General features: G+C 36.1%; 1 protein-coding gene across 2 annotated transcripts in view; it reads left to right on the forward strand.

The window, feature by feature from the left end:
* The window catches only part of GABRG2 (gamma-aminobutyric acid type A receptor subunit gamma2), a 66648-nt gene extending 57105 nt beyond the window's left edge, over window positions 1-9543 (forward strand). Inside the window, exons 7-10 of one of the 2 annotated variants that reach the window (XM_040078459.1) lie at window positions 2416-2568; window positions 4089-4294; window positions 6110-6133; window positions 7551-9543. In XM_040078459.1, the coding sequence (XP_039934393.1) occupies window positions 2416-2568; window positions 4089-4294; window positions 6110-6133; window positions 7551-7826 (659 nt within the window). In that variant the 3' untranslated portion in view covers window positions 7827-9543. The remainder of the gene's footprint in view (window positions 1-2415; window positions 2569-4088; window positions 4295-6109; window positions 6134-7550) is intronic. The other variant, XM_040078460.1, reaches the window with a different exon arrangement.
* Window positions 9544-22090: the final 12547 nt, after the last annotated feature.

Raw genomic sequence — 22090 nt, forward strand, 5'->3', positions numbered from 1 at the left:
TGCCAGTGACTGGACTAAGGCCTTTACAAGTTGCTTTATGTTTTAAATGGTCTTATGTATTATATTATGAACAACAACAATAAAATGAAAATAATGCATACAATATTGTAAAAATATTACTGTAATTGTTTAATGTATAAAAGCATTCCTTGGGTTAAGGGGAAAATCCAGACAAGTCTCCATGGACACCAGGGGGTCACCACCAAAATCTGAACAAACAAAGGTTGGAATTGGTCTATAGAATGGAGGGACTGAGGATGCTCCCTCTACACACAGAGGTGGATATTCAAAGGTCATGCACAGCACCTTGGGCTGGGTTTGCACACACAGCTGTTGAACAAGGACAGTGTGTGAGGGAGGGCTTGCACTATGCCTTGGTCTAGGTCATCTCTATTTACCTCTTTTCCTTCTCAGCACAGGTGCTGAGTTTGGTATTTTACTCTTAATACCTGTAGGAAAGTTCTGGCTTGTGTACTGGAGTCTGATATATTCTGTTCCTTTGAATGCAAGGCTATACACAGCTGCCAAACAGCTGGGCAAAAAGACTTGTGCAAGTATAGGACAAAAATTAGGGAGAAAGCAGTTACCTGGGATCTGGTACATCACTCATCTACTCCAAAAGAGCCCACAGCAGCTGGAACTTCAGTAGAAAGAAACAAGAACACCAATAAACCCTCTAATTTTTAAACTTCAGTTCTGGGTCTTTTGTACCTTTTAATGTTCTCAACTGTATTTGGGTTTATATTTCATCTCTTCTGGAAACTCTTAGTCCCATTAAATTTATATAATAACAGTGAACACGAAATCCTGCTCTTCAAAAATGTTCGCATGGAAGTAATATAGCTACTGCTTAAAATGATCTCTGCCATATCACAGCAGAAAAAAATGAAATATCAGTGATATTAATAGCATATACGGAGGTGAATGAAACAAGATAATTCCAAAACCTGAAAAAATAATCACTTCTTGGGAAGTTAATATACGATCCAAAGAGATGAAGAATGAGTCAATGTAATTGTATGGTTTCAGCTTTGCAGTGCTGCTGATGAGTGGTGGTTTTTTTTGATAGGTTGGTTGGACTTTCTTGGTATATGAAGGACATGCACATATAATGCAAAGTTATCTGTGAACTAACTAATCAGACTGTACTTATTACAATCATTTGCTCATATTCCAATGTACCACCTTATAAACTGGATTTATAAAATTTGAGGGGTTTATGTTTTTGGTTTAATTATAACATAATATAATTGAATTAAAGCCAGTTAATCCCAGGAATATGGACATTTGGAAAAAAAAAAAAAAAAAAGATTCACCAGTTGAAAAATATCTCTGAAGTTTCTCTTGTGGTCAGGTTCAAAGGAATTATTCTGGGGGAAATTTAAATTTTAATTATGCCAGAAAAGAGGGAACTGAATGTTAACCAAAGGTACTGATCTAAGCAGAATTTGCATTAGCCACAGAGGGTCTTTCACAAGGCTGGAAAACTACCTGATTCTGTATTTGCAAATCATGTCCTGTTTCCATTAGAGACTTCTCTGTGCTGCATTTCACTGAATTGCAATGAAGCCTTTGTAGCCCTGGCTTCTGTAGTTCCTTTGCAATCAAGATTCCTCCCAGGAGTGTTGTAATCTGAAGTAAAGATAAGAACTAGGGGTTTTTTAGTTTAGAAAAACAACAACAACAACAACAACAAAACCCCAAAAATCCACAACCAAAACCAGCAAAACAACAAACCCCCCCCCCCAAAAAAAACCTATCAACCAACCAAAAAAACCCTAACAACATCAAACAAACAAACAACCCAACCCCCCCCCCCCCCAAAAAAAAAAAACAAAAAAAAAAACCTACCAAAAAATAAATCACATCAAAAACTGAAGCTTTCCTATGTCCCTGAACCCAGATGGAATTTACCTAATAATTTGAGGTGAAAAGAACCTGAAATGACAGTCACAAACTACTGAATGAGTATGATGTGTTATGTATACCTGAGTAACTTCTTGCCCAGATTTTGAAGTCACTTAGGAAATGCGGGTTCAAATCATTTTAGAGGAGAAAACACAACAGAAGACCTGCAGGCAAATAAAGAACACCAGGCAGGTCTGGTCATGAGGAATGACTTGGGTAAAAGTCACGCTATACGAGGCAGGTTACCCTTGAAATCACATGGCAAAGTTACCTGAGTGAATCTGCACGCCTGGTAATTTTCCCAGTGAGGAAAATCCAGTGGTTCTTGAGCTACACCTGTGTTGAAGAAGATGGATGTGTGTATTTGTCATCAGAACACCAGGGGAATCAATTTAATATTTATACACACACACCCCAGACGTGGAATAGGAACACCAAGCTCTTCTCTACAAATTTATATTGGTTTTCTAACATATTATTCTATCTTGTTCTTCTTTTGATTTACAGGAGACTATGTAGTCATGTCTGTCTTCTTTAACCTGAGCAGGAGAATGGGTTATTTCACTATTCAGACCTACATTCCCTGCACACTTATTGTTGTCTTGTCCTGGGTCTCTTTCTGGATTAATAAGGATGCAGTTCCAGCCAGAACATCACTGGGTGAGTTAGTCTTTTCTGTTTTCTTCAAGCATTATGATGTTTAATTGACACCTCTGCAGATCACCAGTTTGTAAATAAGAGAACAGACAACTTTACATGAACTCTCCTCATTTAGAGGAGGAATGCAGTAATTTCCAAGGAATAACATGGTCTAAGCTATATTTGCATCTCTTCCTTTTTACACTGTCAGATTCTGACTGTTGTAGATTCAAAACAATAAAAGCTTCACATTTTTTCTGAATACAGCAGTATTATAAACATCATGAGGATACAGGATCCATTAGTTTCACTTGTTCTATTTCCATATCATGGTGACTGGCAACACAAATTAAATAACTACCAAGAAGGAATCCACCTTTCTGGCTGTTTTTCCATGTGGTAACAAGGAGACAATGTACCACCATGACCTCTTCAGAGACCAACAATCAAATGTAGACTTCAGGCAAAAAAAAAATCAACTGAATTTGGTGGTATCCAAAACCTTACACTTGAAAATTTGACATGCAATTAATCAGAATTGGAAATTTCCACACATTTAGCAATTGCTCCAAAAATAAACTAAGAGAGACCAAATTAATCTTGCTTGTGCAAAGCATCTATAACAGTGAGAAATAACAAAGCAGAAACATTCAGCTAGAGAAACTTTAACACTTTTTCTACTTCTACATTAAATCCACACAAGTGAGAATTACTTCAATTTTTCCTTCTGTATTTCCATTTCTTACAGAACCACAGCACACTGCACTGGCGTGTAAAATAGGGGACACAATTTTCATTCCAGACTCCCTAGAAGGAACAGAACAACAGGACCAGTGGCTTCCATAAGAGAAAGCTTTAAACATTTCATTGTTTTTTACACATCCTCTTTAAAACAAGGTTATAAAATCTGCTTTAGAGAAGTGCAAAATTAATAAAGACATTCAGCTGTTATTTTAAATTTTACCTGGAAACACAAAACAGACGGCCCTCTGTTGAGAATTAATCTATTTGCACCACTAAGGAGGTAAAGCCAAAGGTGTGAAATTTGCCATATAAAATGTGATCAATTTTAACTATTCTAATGCATTTGTAACATTTTTCATGTCACAGTACATGCAATAATGTTCTGAAAGGGAAGGAAAGGTGAGGCATGTCACGGTACTTCTCATTTGTAGATATTTCTCTTGCTCTGTTTAAGCATTTGAGCACATAAAACCTAAACTTCAATTTTCAATAAAAATAAAGACTCCCCAGAAGTAAACTACAAAACCAAAACCTTAAATTAAATTTCTTGGAATTCATCTCACCAAAGTATTCTACAGAGCAGCACTGGCAGTGACCTTGCAAAAACGTTGCATACCCTGTTAATCCTCTGAGCTCCCACTGAACTGGGATTTCGCTGCTAGAATGTGCTACTGAATATCTTTGCTGTAGGTTTGAACTCCAGGCACACTTCAAAACCAATCAGGGAGACATAACTGGCAAGATCAGTCTGCTACTTGGAGTAATATTATTTCTGTTGTTTTCTATCTATCTACTAGGAATTACAACTGTCCTGACAATGACCACCCTAAGTACAATTGCTCGTAAATCCCTTCCCAAGGTCTCCTATGTGACAGCAATGGATCTTTTTGTGTCAGTCTGCTTTATTTTTGTGTTCTCTGCACTGGTGGAATATGGAACTTTGCATTACTTTGTCAGCAACAGAAAGCCAAGCAAGGATAAAGACAAAAAGAAGAAAAACCCAGTATGTATCTTTTTACCAGCAAAGCCTAAAATTTAATTAGTTTTTCTGAGAGAGCATTTAAATCCCTCTTTATTACTGTACTCTTTTTTTTTTTTTCATACTTTTCTATTACATATATACCCATCCTTTGTAACAATAGGAATATAAACATTCACCTTGAGAATCAAAAGCTCATATATTACATTTCTGGATGCCAGAGAAACGAATTTCTTAGGATAAAGACCTTTTTAACCAAAGTGTTCTGCAAGCCACAAAGACATTATTTATGCATCTATTTATATAGATCCCTTTATAGAAAATATCTCAGTTTTTCTTAGTATTAGCAATATTCTATGCCATTAACTTATGTCCACATTATTGACATGACTATCTTGCTTACCAGGACTACAGTTAAAATTTTATATTCAAACTCTAGTGTGTGCTTTTTCCAACTTCCCCTTAAACATCTGTTTCCTTATATTCTTTTTCTTATATTTCTTACATTCTTTACCTACTTTGTCTTAGGAAGTAATTTTGCAGTAGTTTATAAAGACACTTATGGATAGATGATATGCTACCCAATAGTTAAAATAATGTATAAAATAGCAACAATTAAAAAAAAAAATCCTGGAAATACCCTCGGTAGTGATTTGGGCTTTTGCCTAGACAGGGAAAAAAAATTATGTTTATTTTGTCCAGAACAGATTTCTCCTTGCCTTTAGCAACTGAGCTGACAAGTATGTTGTCTAGAATATCTAGAACATTTAGCCTATTCATCTACCAAAAAAAAAAAAAAAAAAAAAAAAAAAAAAAAAAAAAAAAAAAGAGAGGCAAATCCAACCCCAAAACACCCCTATGAAACAACACCACACCCCCCGCAAAAAAACCCCCAAACCACACACCTGAAAAAAACCCTTAAACAAACCAAACAACGAAAAGAGTAAAGAATGTAAAAGAAAAATGTTTTAAATTAGTAAGTATTATTTTCATCTCCATTTCAGGCATCTAACAAAAAATAAAATAATTTGGATTTGCTCTGGTAAAATATTCAAGGACTTTTGAAGATATCCTCCTTTAGTTTTAAAATATATCACAAAAATAGATACACAAAAAATAGCAATTAAGGAACCTTTCACTACATACTATTCCTATAACTTCAAGTTTAAAAGCTGCTGAGAGGTAAACTAAAATAAAAAACAAGTAAAATGATAAAGCACTGCGTCCTGTGTTAGATGGAAATAAAAGCATGTGTCTATGTGTGCCTTATGCAGTCAGGTAAAGGAGCAAAACTAAAAGCACCTCAGATTTATTTTATGGTTTGACTTTAAGGTGTCCATATAAGGACACCCTAAAAATGTTATGTAAATGTGACTTTCTTTACATTGCTTATCTGTCAGCACCTGGGAAGAAACAGAACTATAAATGTTTGCCTGAATCCTAATCAGAGCCTGAAAACCTTAATAGAGTGTTCAGGGCACAGTCTGCAGATAAAGTCTTCTTTCTAAAACATGCTTCTATAAACTGTGAATGGTCTCTTTCTAAACAGTTCAGCACAAAAGACTAGAATCCCCTCAGGATATGAAAATCTAACAGGAGTTTGATATCTTATGTCTTTGGCCCAGACGTTAACAAGACAGTGACAAGTTGAAAATGTGGGGGATTTTATGTTACAGATACTTGTTTCAATTGCTGTAATCCAAACCTTTCTATGAATTTAGCTCTTTTTGACTTACAGTGTTTTAGATACATATTTTTAATTTTCATTATTTTTGTCTCTTTCTTTCTTTAATTTAAAACAAAACCCTCTGATTCTCTTTTCTGTCTACAAAATGAAAGCTTCTTCGGATGTTTTCCTTCAAGGTATAATGTTTTTTGGAATGGAAATTCACTGCATGCGACTGCTGAATTTAACTGTTAGAGCTTAGATGATAGTGGTGTCTTGTTTGGTCTTGTAATTAACGAGAACTACTCAAGTAGAATAGTTACAACTTCCTAAACAATTTGTAGAGTTGATTCAGCAGCCCAAATGCCAACACACTACAGTTCTGAACTTAAGTTCAAGAGTGACCAACATTATTGGATTGCATGAATTAAGAGAGTTCAGTGGTAAAACATTTCTGCTCCTCTCTCTCAAATTGCCATGGGATCCAATACCACCAGCTATCCTGAAAAACCTGCAATACACCCTTTTAGAACTCAACTCTGACCCCGGATTTTTAACCTTTGTGATTTCACTCCTAATTATAAAACCAAATCTGTTCTGATGTTGACCTGAAAAAAACTCAATGTCACCATCAATTACTCAATTGTTGTTTGTTATGAAAAAAAATCAGAGTTTTGAAAGGGTTTAAGATGCATATAGATTTTAATGTTGTCACTGTCAACACATTTAGAAAATTAGCAAAGATACCTAGCTGTGTTCCACATCTAAACTTTATGTCCATTCAGAAATGCAGAGATTTTATTTAGAAAAAAAAGGGGGCAGGGAGGGGGGAAGAAACCACACAAAATAAATGAATTTGAGTTTTACATGCTTATAGAAAAGCATTGTTGTTTCCCTAATAACTATCAGCATGAAACTTCAATGCCTATCATCCCAGTGTTCACCCATTGCTCAAATGTGTTTTAAATGCTTAACTTGCTCAATTAATTCTAAGTATACGTATGTATATATACATGTACAGCTACTATATAAAATTTGGAACATGTTGAACCTTCTGGTTGGTGAACATTAGTAGGTGGTGAGCTGCATATATTCAAACTGGAGAGTCTTATAGAGATTCTCCTAATCTTATTCAAAAGACCTAGTTTTTGCCTTTTTCCTGTGTATATGTATTTGCTTTTTTCTCAACATGAAGCACCCCTTTTTAAATCCTGCATTTCCAATTGGTTCAGTTCCTTTCACATGCAATACACAAATTGCCTCCAGATAGCAAGCAGCTACATAAACTATAAAACTGAAGTGAAAAAAAATTCAAAATACCATCAAGTACATTCCTGGATGTTTCATTTAACCTCTCACGTTTACTCAGTTTAGCTTTGAAGCTAATTGCCCATAGCTGTTAACTTTACATTGATTTGTGCTGCTTTCCCTCTAAAGGGTATGATACGACCAATTTTAATAAGTTCAAGGCAATATTGCCATTAGCAATATTCCCACGTGCCCCCAGCAGAGCCATCATGCACATGTTGACCATCACCCCCCAGCTGGTCTGGTGATAATAACAAAGTCTCTCCCTCTACCATTTTTTTCTTTTTTCTTGCTACTCCACCTTAGGCACCTACTATTGACATCCGCCCACGATCAGCTACTATTCAAATGAACAATGCCACACACCTCCAAGAAAGGGATGAAGAGTATGGATACGAGTGTCTTGATGGCAAGGACTGTGCCAGTTTTTTTTGCTGCTTTGAGGATTGCCGGACGGGAGCGTGGCGGCACGGCAGAATACACATCCGCATTGCCAAAATGGACTCCTACGCCCGCATCTTCTTCCCAACTGCCTTCTGCTTGTTCAACCTGGTATATTGGGTATCATATCTGTACCTTTAAAAGCAGTAGGAGATCAGTGATATGAGCCTTACTCACTGAATTTCTTAGAGAGATGGTTTCCTAAATCCACTTGAAGTATTTATGATGCGCTTTATAGTGGTCTTTAGTGCCATAATCCCGTAAATATCAGTCATATCATTCATCCAAAAATTGCCATCAGGTTATTGTGAATTACATGTCAGTTCCACCCGCCAAAATAATTTAAAAATAAAATCATGTCAATAGGAAATATACACCTATACCTGCTGGAATAGAGAGAAACAAGACAGACAGGGCAAGGGGAACACAGCAACATCACTTAATAGTTTGTGATTCCAAGCAGGAATGAGAGAGAGAATTCCCAGGTAAAGTGCTGTACAGTTTGTTAACATTGGCTATAATTATGCTATAGCTTTATTCTCTGTGGGCTTTTCTTTTTGGAAGAGTCATCTCTCACTTTGAATAGGTATTATCAAGCTAGGAAAATTAACTTCTACTCCCACCAAGATGAACTCAGACCCTTTCCTTTGCCATCCCTTTAAGAGCACATGTACAATGCTGTAAATATTTCAATACCTTATAGTACATAAAGTCTAGTGCATGCGTCTTTTGGGGGCCAAAATAAATGAAAAAAGGTACTATAAAGTTTTGTCTTTTATTTTGTGTCTCTGGATGTGCTATTGTAATTGAAATGTGGACAAACCTAATTTTCTTTTTTTCTTGAAAAACTGCCCCTCTCCCTCATGCATGGAAGATCCAAGCAGACAGCACTGTCATGCAAGATATTAGAGAAGCCTTAAGGGTTCAACTAAATAACATATAGACAAATCTGTATGGCCAATGTAATAGCTCATAAAGTGTATTGTATGTGTCCTCTGCAGTTGTAGCCTTCATTTCCCATTGATAATGTTGCTATATTTCAACTGAAGCTCCAGTAATTATACACTGCAAGATCAGCTTCCGAATCTAATCCGTGTGCTTCTGTTGTTCTTTTCCCATGTGGGGTTCCACTTTTTTCCTTACACACGTGTTTGTGGGGGTCTTTTATTCTTTAATCCAGTACAGGAAATAGCTTTTATTCTAGACATTATTTTTACATAAGAGCTTCAAGTTAATTTTGAAACATTAGTCCTTCTATTGTATATACACACACAATTCTCTGCCCATTCATGTCCTTGATCAGCAATAGTTGTTGTCAGTGCTGCTTTCACTCAGTGAGTACCTTTACTAAAACAAACTTTTACCATGGCTAGCACAGAGTTTATAGATAGCTTTGAAAATAAAAGGGAACAGAGGGTGTCTTGGCTACTAAACCACATGTATGCAGTTATGTATGTATTTAAAACCTTCAACCCATCTGGGTGAATCTTGAAAACCAGTGGTTTTCAGAACCTGTATGATGCTCAATTATGCAACCTCAAGCACATGTAAATATGACTGATGGTTTGGTTTTTTTTTTTTTTTTAATTGTCCAAGATGCAAAATGCCACCTCCAGAAAAGTAGGCTTGCAGCTTGAAAAGGGAGACCTATAACTTATCACTACAGAATTATTATTAATTGAAATGGAGGAAAAAGAGAGTTTTCCAATGTTTGTATAGTTTTGGAAATAAAAATGTATAAAAAAGGAATATCTCTTGATCATCAACTGCTCTTAGTGCAATGTATTTGAGAACATTTTAATAAAGGAATTGCACACACCTGTGGACTTTTTCAATAAAACTGCTGCACTCAACTCCAGTTTTTCTGTGATGAGTTTATTAAAAGCATGCTTTGAGAACTAGCCTGCTTGACCAGTTGGATTCATCAGCTACCTAAATATAAGTGGTCATAATCCTTATAATTCTCTGCATTGTGTCATTTTGTAGTCAAATGGTTCACACATAACTTTCAAGAATGGAAACTAACTCTTTTGAAGGTTATATTATTCTTTTAAAAAAAGAAAATTTAAAATATATATATATATATAAATAAATCACTGAATTGGAAGTACTCTTAAGAGAAATAACCTTTCTTTATCTACTTAGAGACTCCACCATCTGAATGAGTGTCAATCACTTTTCTCATGGGAAGGTGTTTTGACTGGTACTAGACTGATCTCTTTTTTTTTCCTAGTATTCAGTGATTTAGGAGTTTTCTTTTATTTTCTTGCAATTAATAAGAATGGCTAATGTTATACATTTAAAGGTTCAATTTTCCCCTGCTCCCATATAGGTTTTATACATATCACTATGAAACTGAGCCCAAACCAGCCCTTTAATGGCCTCAGTCCAAGTGCATTTTGGTTAACACACGTGGAATTATTTTTTTGTCATGATCTGTGGAATTAATGTGACACTCAACACTTTACTCCAGTTCAGCCATCAGGTTACCTGTGCCTAAGAAACCCTGCAGTACTGATGAATCAGATTTAATAATGAGGAACAAATGATCCAATCCCTCACTTGTGCAAGTTTGGCTTCTCCTTCCAGCAAGGGAGGAGTTAAGAATTGATATATCCCCACCTGGATAATACAAACCACACAAACGGGAAAAGTCTGCCACATCTGCCTTAAGGAGGTGAAGGAACTTTTCTCATATATCATGACACAAAGTAAAGGAAATAAGACCCCAATCAGTCATTACCCAAAACCTCTCTCTGCCACACATACTGAGGGGATTTGTCATTTTCTCCTGGGCAAAATGGAGGCAATTCGAAAGGATGGTTCATGGAGAAACACGTAATTCCCAGTTAGAAATTGACACCAAAGTGCAATCTAGTGAATCTAAGTGTTTCTCTAACAGGGATTATTTTAGCTATTCCATACAGAAACAAACCTTTGTGTTCTGCCACCACAGTAAACAAAACAGTAGGCAAAATAACATCTGGGTGTGATAAGAGTTATTATTCAGAAGAAAACTGCCCAGAAACCTATCTATATAGACACTTTAATGTATATATATTACAGAAAACATTATGCTAATATATGCATTATACATATTAACTCTCCCAGTTGTATCCCAGGGAAGAAACTCACTCCTGATGCACCAGGCTTGCTGAGATGTTTTCAAGCTCATCTCACTGCAAATAAATATTACTGTTCTGGGATGTGTCTGAGGGTGTTCAGATTGGCATTGGAAGTTTTATCAAGTATACTCTAGTGGCACAATTATTTACTTGGTATTTATATTCCAAGAGTATGTAATATCCTGACCGAGACAAGACCGTTGTCCCAGGGATTATGCCAAAACAGGATACCTTCAAAGCATTTATAAATCTTTATACATTTATAAAATTTACAAACCCACACTGTAAATAAAGAGCTGGTATTCACGGAGGTCATGTAACTCAACAATAGTTCTACTATTTTTTATGTTAGCCAGCCCCAAAAATATGTATTTTGCCAGGCAAATATGGAATAATTTCAGCCTCTGTACAATAAAAAATGCTGAAGATACACACACTAAAAATAATCAAGTAGTCTTTTATAAAATCCATTTTACCTCATTTTCCATCTCATTTTCCCACAGTTAGATAAATCTATAACATGGTTGGACTGGCCCAATATCAATGTGAGTCAGTTTCAGTGACACAGCTATTGCAACAACACTTGGAGGTCCAAATATTTAGACCTCCTTCCACCTGTGCCCCCCAAAGCCCTTCAGTATTAAAACATGTAGGAAAAAAAAAAAAATATATATATATATATATTTATAAAATAATAAGACAAGTGAATAATACCAGAAAAGGAGCAAGAAAGTTCTGTCAACTGCACAAATTTTAGTGGAAAGCATTGTTTTATATGGAACAAAAAATACTTTAGAAAATATAGTTTTGGATTATCTGCCTTACCACTAAATCTGGGTTTTGTAAGACCATGGTAGAGATGAGCTGCAAAAAAGGATTGGAAGATGATAAGTGAGGACTTTTCCAGCTTTTCTGAAGAGTTTCTCATGCTTCAGAGAAAAGGCAGAACAATGTGAAAAAGAAATTTGTGGGAGAACTTGGTAGTTAAGGAGAGAAACTGAGGTTTAGATATGACACAGAGGCTGAAGTCAATATTAAACTGATGTGTTCTATCCAGGCTGCAGCTGAGAACTGAATCAGACAAGCAACCAAAATAATTTGTACATTGATGGACTAAAGTGACAGATCAGAAGGTAAATTAGAGGCCAAATTATCTACAGAAAATAATTTTCAAGGCTAAAATAATGAAGCTTGCAATTTCTGAACTTTTAATAGAGTATCTTTGGGATTCAGGTTTCATCTATATGCATGAAAGATCAGATTTTAGTGATGCCATGGTAGCAAGTTAATGTTATTTGGAAGTTAATAGCTTCAAGATGAGGTCTTCATGAAAAATAAAATCTGTTTGGGGGCTTCTGCTGGAGAGGGACTAAAGCCTGTTATTTTAAACTAAGGCATCATCCAAGGCAGAGCCCAGTAGTAATAGTGAAGAAAAGAGGAAAAATGAAATATGAAGAATCCATCTAAATGCTACCTAATTACAGCCCAGTAAACAAAATAACATTTTAAAAAGCAAGTGTTGTTCTTTCAAAGAAAATTTCAGCTGCTTTGCTGAGCATTTAATTAAATCTTACTAAAAGCTTCACAGATAAATCAGTTTATTATATCCATGAGAGATCTATTGTTCCATTTATGAAAATTAAAAGCCAGTGCACTTCCCCCTCCCCATTTAGAAGGATACTGTAGATGAAAAGATTTAGGCTTCCTACTTACACATTACTGTGGGGATTTTTTTTTTTTTTAAATCAAGATTTACAATGAAAAGCATACCTGTTGAATATGTAAAAGAAAGCTCATGACCTTTAAAAGATCTTGAACAGTAGACATGAACTAAAAGCTTGCTTACAAGTCAGCAAACACATTTGAATAATTCATTCCAGAATGCCAAATGACTTCACAAAAATATATTAAAAAAGGTTTTCTTTCTTGTGGGAATAATATCCAGACCACAGTATGCTAGACTGGATAAGACATCCCCATTTGGATTCACATAAAATTCATACTGATTATCAAAATGAGAAAAGGGAAAACAAGAAATAAGAAAATATTAATATAGCTTTAATTCAGTCAGTATGAAAAACATTAGAAATATTGATCTTTCCACCAGAATCATGCTTTTTAATAATGGCATATTGAAATCTATATCTGATGAGATTTAATCTGCCATCACTCTTTAGAATTTTCAAGTATATGCTATAAACCTAACTATAGATTCAGTTATTTTCCTGTGAGAAGCTAACCTTAGCTTACCCACAGGAAAAAAAAAAAAAAGGAATAAAACCCAAAACACCATAAACCCACCACTAACCTTCCCCAAAAAGGCTCCAAATCAAGACTTCTCATTTCCTTGCTAAAATAAGACACAAGCACAGAGACATCTACACAGCTAATATATTTACAAGATGTCTATAAAAATAGCAAATTGGGCTATAAACTGCTTGAAAGTTAGACAGACCTGCTAGGGAGGATTTAGCATAGCTGGATTTTTTGCTGTATTAAAGAACAAAAAAAAAAAAAAATCCATGTAAATTTACCATGCTTTTAATAAGATAAAAAAAATTCAAAAAATTTCCATGTTTGTTTGTATTGACAAAATAATGCATATCCATCTTTAAAACTCTCAAAATTCATTTCAGTGCTTCCCTTAGGACTAGAAGGGAAAGACTAGACAGATAGTTTTAGCACTTCTACAATCTCACAAACCTATTCTGATTTCAAAAGCCTTTCTGCTTCTCATTCTTGTTCTACTTAGATCACAACTCTTTAATCTGCTTCTACAGTGAGATTTCTTATAAAAGAGAGCACTTTCCAATTCCTTTGCCCTCAGTTACAGTCACCTGAATTTGATACCTTCCTGCTGATTTAGCAGTTCTGGATCTTTCTTGCACAAATGCTTCTGTCCCAAAAATCACCATCCCACAGTTTCACCTAAATTGGTGATTCCATTTCAACCCAGAAAAATTATTGCAATTTAAAAACTATTACTTCTAAAGAAGCTGTAAGTGAAATCATAAAGTTGATATCAGGAAACACAAAAGAGGCAAGACAGAGCAATTGCTAACTTTTAAAAGCTCACCTTTATTTTACTTGCTTTCAGAAGAGCTGATGCCAGCTCTTGTTAAGGCCCACCCCTCTGTGCTGAATTGCTCAGAGAGAGCCCACGCTGGCACGATCTGCAGACCCTGACCACATCCAGGTGTGGCATAAATCCCACCCAAAGCACCCCCTCCCCATATAGGAGCTGTCCTGCTGGCCTTGAGCACCTGGGGATTCTGCCTACAGCTGCTGAAGCTCCTCCAGTGTTTCTGGAAACAAGACAATGGTCAGGCCAAAACAGACATCACGAATGCTTTCAAACCTCAGGTAACTCCTCCTTACATTTTTGGCTGGTTCCAGTAGCTTTGCCAATTTCTTAGGGGTCTTCAGCAGTTCTGTTGGAGAATTACACACTGGCCAATCCACCCTGGATGGCCCTTGGGAGATCACAGGTAAAGACAATGTGGGCTTGATAGAAGGTAGTTTACTATACCTTATGCTTGAATGAAGAAAAAACATTTGTTCTTCAGCTCAATATTGGCAATATTTGGCATATAGAAGAAATAAGTCTAAAAAATGAAAACACTCCACAAAATGAAACTGCAACAAAACTCACTTAAGAAATGGGCATGTAGTTATAAAGGGTTTTTTCCCTTTTATTTCTACAGATTGTTTTGCAAATATACCACAGCAAAAAAGAAAAAAACAAAAAACAAACCACAACCAAAATTTATGAAAACAGACTACAAAATTAAGTACACCTCTAATTGTGATTTGTTAAAATAATTTGTTTACTTCTAAATTTATGGTAGAAACATCCTAAATCAGGCTTTGTTACAAAGGGGAATGATCACCAGAGAGTGTGACTGTATTTGTTCTGCTCCCCTCCAGGTCCTACAGAGCATTTGGACACACAGGTCCAAAACAAGCTCAAGCTACAAACATACCAAAAGTGTAAAACAGAAAGCAAAATTATGCTAGAAAAATCACCGTGAAAAACTCAGTACACTTGAAGTGATTTGTTTCAAACAACTCTGCGTGATCTGCCTTAACTGATGAAAACTTCCTATATCTGAAGCGTCATCTCAGTCTAATACATTTGTTTGTGTTTAAAAAAATAACATTTTTAGGCACTGGAAACCTTTTCTGTCCTTTGGAGCACTCACTTTCAAAAAGAGGTAGGGCAATTCCTCCTTCCAGCTGTTGTTGACCTCATACCAAGCACTTGCGTGCAAAGACACAAATCTGAGTTCCAAATAAATCTGAAAGTAGGTCTGAACAGAACTCAAAATATTGAGATTTTTTGAACCAAAATCATGGCCTCCTTCCAAAACCCTCTAAAGAGCCTTCTCATTCTCTACAACTCCCTGAAGGTGGCTGTGCTCAGGTGGGGGGTGGTCTCTTTCTCCAGGCAGCATCTGACAGAACTGAGGACACAGTTGGACATCAGGAAAAGGTTTTTCACAGAAAGAGTGATAAAGTACTGGAATGGTCTGCCTGGGGTGGTGGTGGAGTCACCATCCCTGGAAGTGTTTAAAAAAAGGTTGGATGTGGCACTTGGTGCCATGGTTTCGTTGAGGTGTTAGGGCATGGGTTGGATTCGATGATCTTGAAGGCCTCTTCCAACGCAGTGATTCTGTGGTTCTGTGATTCTGTGGTGCTGTGGTTCTGTGATTCTCACGTGCCCTTGAAGGAATTGGTGTGCCAGAGCCCGTGCAGGCTGGCAGGTCCCACCCACTGCCGCAGTTATTGCTCGAGTGCTACTGGCACCTCCTCCCTCATCTCTTCTGGCCAGCGTTCTAAACCAATGCACTAACACAAGTCCTGAGCAGGATGAGAAAGCATAATGTGGAAAAGATAACATGATTTGAAAGGTTCAGCATCAATGATGAACAGGAAAATTTATTAGCTAGTCAGTGTTATTTTCTAATGGTTAATCATAAAGTGATGTTTCTACATATAATTTTTAAGAAGCATATGGTTTTGCTCTTTTCTCTACATCACTTATTTTAGCATTGGTATCAGTTGTTGGGACCAAATATTGCCCAAGTGTAAATGATACATCTCTTCTGTAATTGCTTAACTTACAGCAATTAAGGAGTGAACAAAACTACAGGACATGAATGCCTGTTAAAGTAGTGAAAGGGTTGGCTCTGTTCAAAATCTCTGAAATTTTAAAGTAATCTGATCCACTTTTTTCCCCCTCCTTTGGTGATTTTATCCTTTACAGAGAATTTAAAGATAAAACAGGTAATTTAAGGATAAAATCCATCGCAAACTTGAAAAAAGATTTGCTATGGTAATATTTCCTAGGGGATAAGCTGAATACAAGCTCATTGCATGAACATGCATTTTCGTCTCCAGAGGATGTTTTTCCTACCTGTTACAAAGGGGAAGAGCCAAAAATGCTGAGTTAATGCAGACACATGGGTTTTGATTATGTAAACAGGCTGAAGTTCACATCCCATGTACATCTGAGGTAATTGTAAAAATTCTTCTGGGGATTTTGCCAAATAAATGCTAAGTACTTTGATATTGCTCCTTCCCTCCCACTCTCCCTGGCGTCCAGGTACAGTAAAAATGAGATCTCAGTACTCTTGAATTTGTACATTGTGGAAAGGAAAAGTGCTAGGGGAGAAGATGCTCTTTTTAAAAGATGCTTTTATTTTACTGTCGTCCGAAAAATTAAAAAAAAAAGAAAAAACAAACAAAAACAAACAACAAAACAAACAAACAAACAACCTTTAGTACCAGAAAGTAGCATTTGGGAGAAAGTTTTAAAAAACAAAATCTCTAAACTAATTTTGCAAATTTTTTTTTTTTTTTGCAAAGAAAGAAACAAATATTGACAACTTATTTTCTGTTCTCTATTTGTCTTTCTAAACCTTTTAGAAAACTTCAGACCATAGTAGTATAGCAAATTAATGTTGGTAGACTGAAACTATCATGACCATTCCTCTAACAAGTACTACCAGACCCCTACTTCATTTTGATTACTTGTACAATTAAATAATTCTATTTGAATCCCTTATCACAGTTCCAATAAAAGGATTGACATTCTGATGTTCCCTAGAAAATGTATTCAATGAACATTTTGAAACAGAAAAGGAAAGTACCACTTTCTCAGTTTTAGTAATAAAAATCTTACTAACTTGAAAAGTTCTGTTTAATTCATAGGTAGCAGGCAAAATATTAATCAGAATGCTAATCAAAATCATTCATACCACAGTAGAACAGAATGCATTTTATTCTAAACAGCAGCAATTTCTAAAAATGTTCTGCAATTATAACCAGTTATGAGGAACATGATTTTCAAAGACTTAAAATACAAAAGGAGTACTTTATTTATTAAGAAAAAATTAAAATAATTACATAGGAAACGAAATTAAAAAGAAAGCAATCGAAAGAACTATATCCCTGAAAATATGGTAAAATAATGGAAACCATAAATTAAAACCTCATTAAATACATTTTAATAATTAACATTCTTAAAGTTTGCACTTTGCTTTTCCACTAATTTGGAATACATTATTATTCAAAACCAGAACCATTGGAGAGTTATGTCACAACTAGCAATGAATACAACCCCGCCTGAAAGTAAAGTTACCATCTGCAATTAGCGCGGTAGATCTGCATTTTTACTTCGTTTCCTCTTGTTCAGCACAAGATACAAATCTTCTTTCCAATCCTTATTTGCACATTGTTTTGGTTTTTTTTCTAAAGTAAATCTTATGCCAACTGTCCTTAGTATATTTAGACAATTAAAACCTAAGGAGAGAAGTTAGGTCACCAAAAGAAGTAACTTGGCAAATTACCACTTAGTCCTCTATGGGAACTTCAGAAGTCATACCTTCACTTTTTCTGTGGGTCTCATATGGAGAAAAAGCTGACATTTAATTGATGTATGTTGTAGAACTCAGGGGAAATGGCCTCTAAACCGAGCCAGGACAGAGCTGCTTCCTGTGACATGCCCGTGCTCGTGAGGAGCCTTCAGTCCCACACCCACCGTGTAAGGTGGAGGAACCAAAGAGCGACCAAAGAAATCCCTGCTGGGATCTCCCACACAAGCTCACAACTGCAGAACAATGTTCTAACCTGTGCTAGCAAAAACGCCCCCCAAAACTGCAGAACCATCTCTTAGGTGTGACTTGTCACATTTTGTCTGGGATTTTGCTGACTACACCCAAGTTCACAGAGATGTATAGATGACAACAGAAACCCACAGATTAGCATTTAAAAAGTTAAATGTAGGAAACAGGTACAAGGTTCTTCATAAGTTAATGAATATTTTTTTCCTCAGATTGTTGGACAGGTACATAAAGAATTTCAAAAAGTTATTGCTTCAGTGATACATCATTTGTCTGTAACTATTTTTTAAATAAAGCTAAACATTAAGGTGCACAAAGTCAGTAACAGTCATTACCATGAATCTCACTCATACCTTTAATATGTTTGTTCTACCACTAAATGTTTAAAGCACCAGCTGGGGATACTATCCTCATAAGTAATATTCAGTTTAACCATACTACATATTTTAAGTATTGAAAACAAGAAAGTGGACCATTTTATGATATTCATAAATATTACCCAAATATTCTCTGTGAAATATCATTCTGCCTGGAGAGCAGGTGAAGTGTTGCTTTGCATTTTCAAGCTGTCTAGCAAACTGCCCAACCCCATTAAGGGGGGAAGCACTATGAATGTCACCTCTAGACAGAAGTGGACCCGTTTGTCTCAAGAGATTTTTGATTTGGGTGTTTTTGCAGGTTGGGGGATGTCATATAAAGATATACTGCATTATTCTTTCTATTTTGAGTATAAAATGTCCCTTCATGTCAAGTTAACAAAGCCTATAGCAACCTATAGCCACATTCAGGCTCTTTCAGCTTAATTATTAACCTTATGGAATTAATCCCCTTAGTTCCTTACCAGCTGCAGGCATTCATGATCTCACATGTCAGAATAGGACACTCACGGGCAGTGAAAATCCCAGGATTTAGTTACTCTGTCCCCATACTGATTTCCTCATCACTGACTAACAATGTTGCATAAAATTAAGATTTTCGAGTTTCAAGAAACCAGAATCCTCCTCTAGGTGATCACCCCACAATTGTACCTCCTATTAACTCAGGCAGGCAATCCTGGAAGAAATTCCATTTGCTACCATAGAAACCAAGGATGCGGACTCTACATCCATCCCTTGAGTTTAATCTATTTAAGACAGAAATACATATTTGGAGGCAATGGGGAACATAAAATGTATTTCTGAAAGCTATCTTTGAAGAAGAATAAAAGGAGGATATGAATGTAAATCCGTGGGATGGTTTCTGCATTGTCTAGGACAAAATGACAGAAGTCCCAGGGAGACAGAGACCGCAGCAATCCAGGATACCTGCACAGAACTTTTCACCTACAGTGCTCTATAATATCCATGATCTGCAAGCAAACCCAGGATAAATTGGCTCACACTGCCAAGCAATTACTTCTACCAAGAAATTTTCTGAGGATACTGCTATCAGGAGAAGTGGCAAATGCAAGGGCCATTTGTTCAAGCCATTTCTCACTTTTTCCATTCTTTCAGTTGATTCTTTTCCTCCTTGACCTATTTTACAGACTCTGGAAAAAGCGAGAAAACACCTAGAAACACAATTCACCTTTCCTGTAAATATTAGAATTGTAAGTGAAGGACATCAGGTGACTCTCAAAGAACCATTTAAGATTTCTTAATGTGAAATTAAAGAACAACTTTCTAATTTCACTAATTGGGGAAAAAAAAAAAAAGTTTTGCTTGCCAAACCATCAAAATTTGATTTCTTTTGTTGGTGTAGAAATCTTCATTTGACTGATACTGTAAGTCTAAAAGATTAGATAAGATATAAGGGGCCACACAGTTGTCCAGTGCACAAAACTTAGGTTAAAATAAAACAAGGCATGGTACTCTCAGGTGAAAAGGAACCTGATCTCATGACAAGATGAACAGCATAAAAGATGAAATATAAAATGAACCCACAATAACTAAATGTGGCTATCAAAATATATTTTCTTAATCTCAGACAATAAGTAAAATGTAATAGCTTACAATAAGACTGTTTTAAATGTGAATATCAAAATATATTTTCTTAATCTCAGACAATAAGTAAAATGTAATAGCTTCCAATAAGACTGTTTTAAAATGTTGATATGCATTTCAAACTCTGCTGAAGCTGCCCTTGAAATTTTTTATTGCTGTCTGTGCAGCACCAAAAAGATGAATATTCATTTTTGCTTGTAGTGCAGAGTTAGCAATACACTGACATACAAACATACCCCAATGCTGAAATTTGCTGAATGTTTGTACTATGCAGATTTCACATTGCTAATAGATTGTTTGGTACACTGAATTTCTCTGATATGTGCTCCTTCTCCAGCACCAGGAGAGCGTATCGAGACACACTGAATACACTGTTAGTCTGACTTCCCTCAGGGGTTAGGCACATGCACAGCTGCACCCTGAACTGGAGGCATACATTTCAGATCACAGCAAAGTTGAGAGTTCCACTGCAAAAGATAGTAATTTTGGTACTATGGCATCTAAATAGACAGAGGACTGCTATCCATACAGAGAAAAGAAAAAAAAAATATATATACAGGCAAGGTGAAGTCTAAACTGACACCTGTACAAAGTTTATATCAAAAGATGTAAACTGAAGTAGAATCCTTTGGGACCCAATCTATGCCTTAATCAAAAATCTGTCCTTTCTATGCCATAAAATGGAAAATCCCCCCCCCTACCTGTCAGCCAGTGACAGCATTATAAGAGGATTAAAGATGAAAGGTTTACAGAGTTTTTTAAACTGCAGATCTTAGAGGTTCTTTGCTTTCTCTCTCATGAAGATTTTATATTTGTTCTCACTTTGTATTTCAGTTTTCCTAATCTAAAATGAAAGTCATTGAGACTGAAATGTATGTTTTGCTCTTTATGCACTGAAAACACAGCAAAGCAAGCTGTCAGTGAAAATGCAACTGTGAACAACAACAAACTGCTTAGAGCAAAGAGAAGGTGAACAGGATTCTTGCATAAGAAATAGAAATAATTAAAAAGAGCAAAACCAGTATTCAACCAGGCAAGCAAAGCATCCCATTATGCAAACATAGAAAGTTTCAGTTTAATTAAAAATATGTGAAAAAGCTCAAATCTCACTATCCCTCACAGTAGATGAGTAAATATTTTCTGCAAATGCTCCAAAATAAATGAGTTGTTTTTAACAAATTCTGAAGCCCCTGTAATTTTCCCTGGGACTACTCGTAGAATAAAAAATGACACAGTGCAAGTTCTGAAGTTACTCACAATTATATCAACTAGGCAAGTTCCTTTGCCTTTTCCTAAAGTCATACAGAACTCTAACAAACTTTGCAGGAGGGGAGAAGAGGTGTTTTATTGTGGATAAATGTGCATTAGGACTTGTCTGAATCAGCAAATCTGGAGAGAAAGCATCTTTAATGGCAACGTGGTACAGAGCCTTACACCCAAGTGATGCACTCACAAGCTGTGAGCATCTCCCCAGTCTCTCAGATCCCACTTCTGTCCCATCTGTCACAGCATGGAAACCCAAGGGTCCCCGTTGCACCAGTACCAAACTGGTGCCAGTGCATTGCAGCCCTGCATGCTCCCCAGGCCAGAACAGAACCAGAACAGTGTCTCACTAACCCTGGAAATCAAATCAGGTTATATCATGCACACCAGCCAAAAACCCCGACCTGCTTTCTTCTCAAAACCACTTTGAAACTTGGAAGATGCAGCAGAACATTGGCACTTGTGTGCTGTGGGCACACAATACAAAAGGTGAGATTTAGCAAGGCAGCATTTTCTGTCTACAGTGAATTTAAAGGATTGGTTCCCAAGCTGTGGGTCTTGTGGGTTGTTTCTTCACTTTAAAACAAAATTCCAGGTTTAGACCTCCAGTAAGCGTGACTATTAAACATTTTGTATGCAAATTTTTATCTATTCTGAAGCACTACAATACTAATAAAACCCCCCAAATCTAAGAACACATTTCAGTTTTCCTCTGAAGAAAACTTTGTAATGTTTCTTTTTAAAACTGTTGATGTTTTTCTATTCTGTCTTTTAGTTTCCTTAAGATAGAAAAATAGGACATAATTTTCTTCCTTTTGAAAAAAAAAATTCTCAAATTTATTCGTGAATTAATTTAGGAAAAGCATCTGATCTCATTTGCGGGCTTTCTCTAATCCATTATGCTCCTAGAG

Source organism: Hirundo rustica, chromosome 14 (assembly GCF_015227805.2).
Source record: "Hirundo rustica isolate bHirRus1 chromosome 14, bHirRus1.pri.v3, whole genome shotgun sequence".
Taxonomy (NCBI): domain Eukaryota; kingdom Metazoa; phylum Chordata; class Aves; order Passeriformes; family Hirundinidae; genus Hirundo; species Hirundo rustica.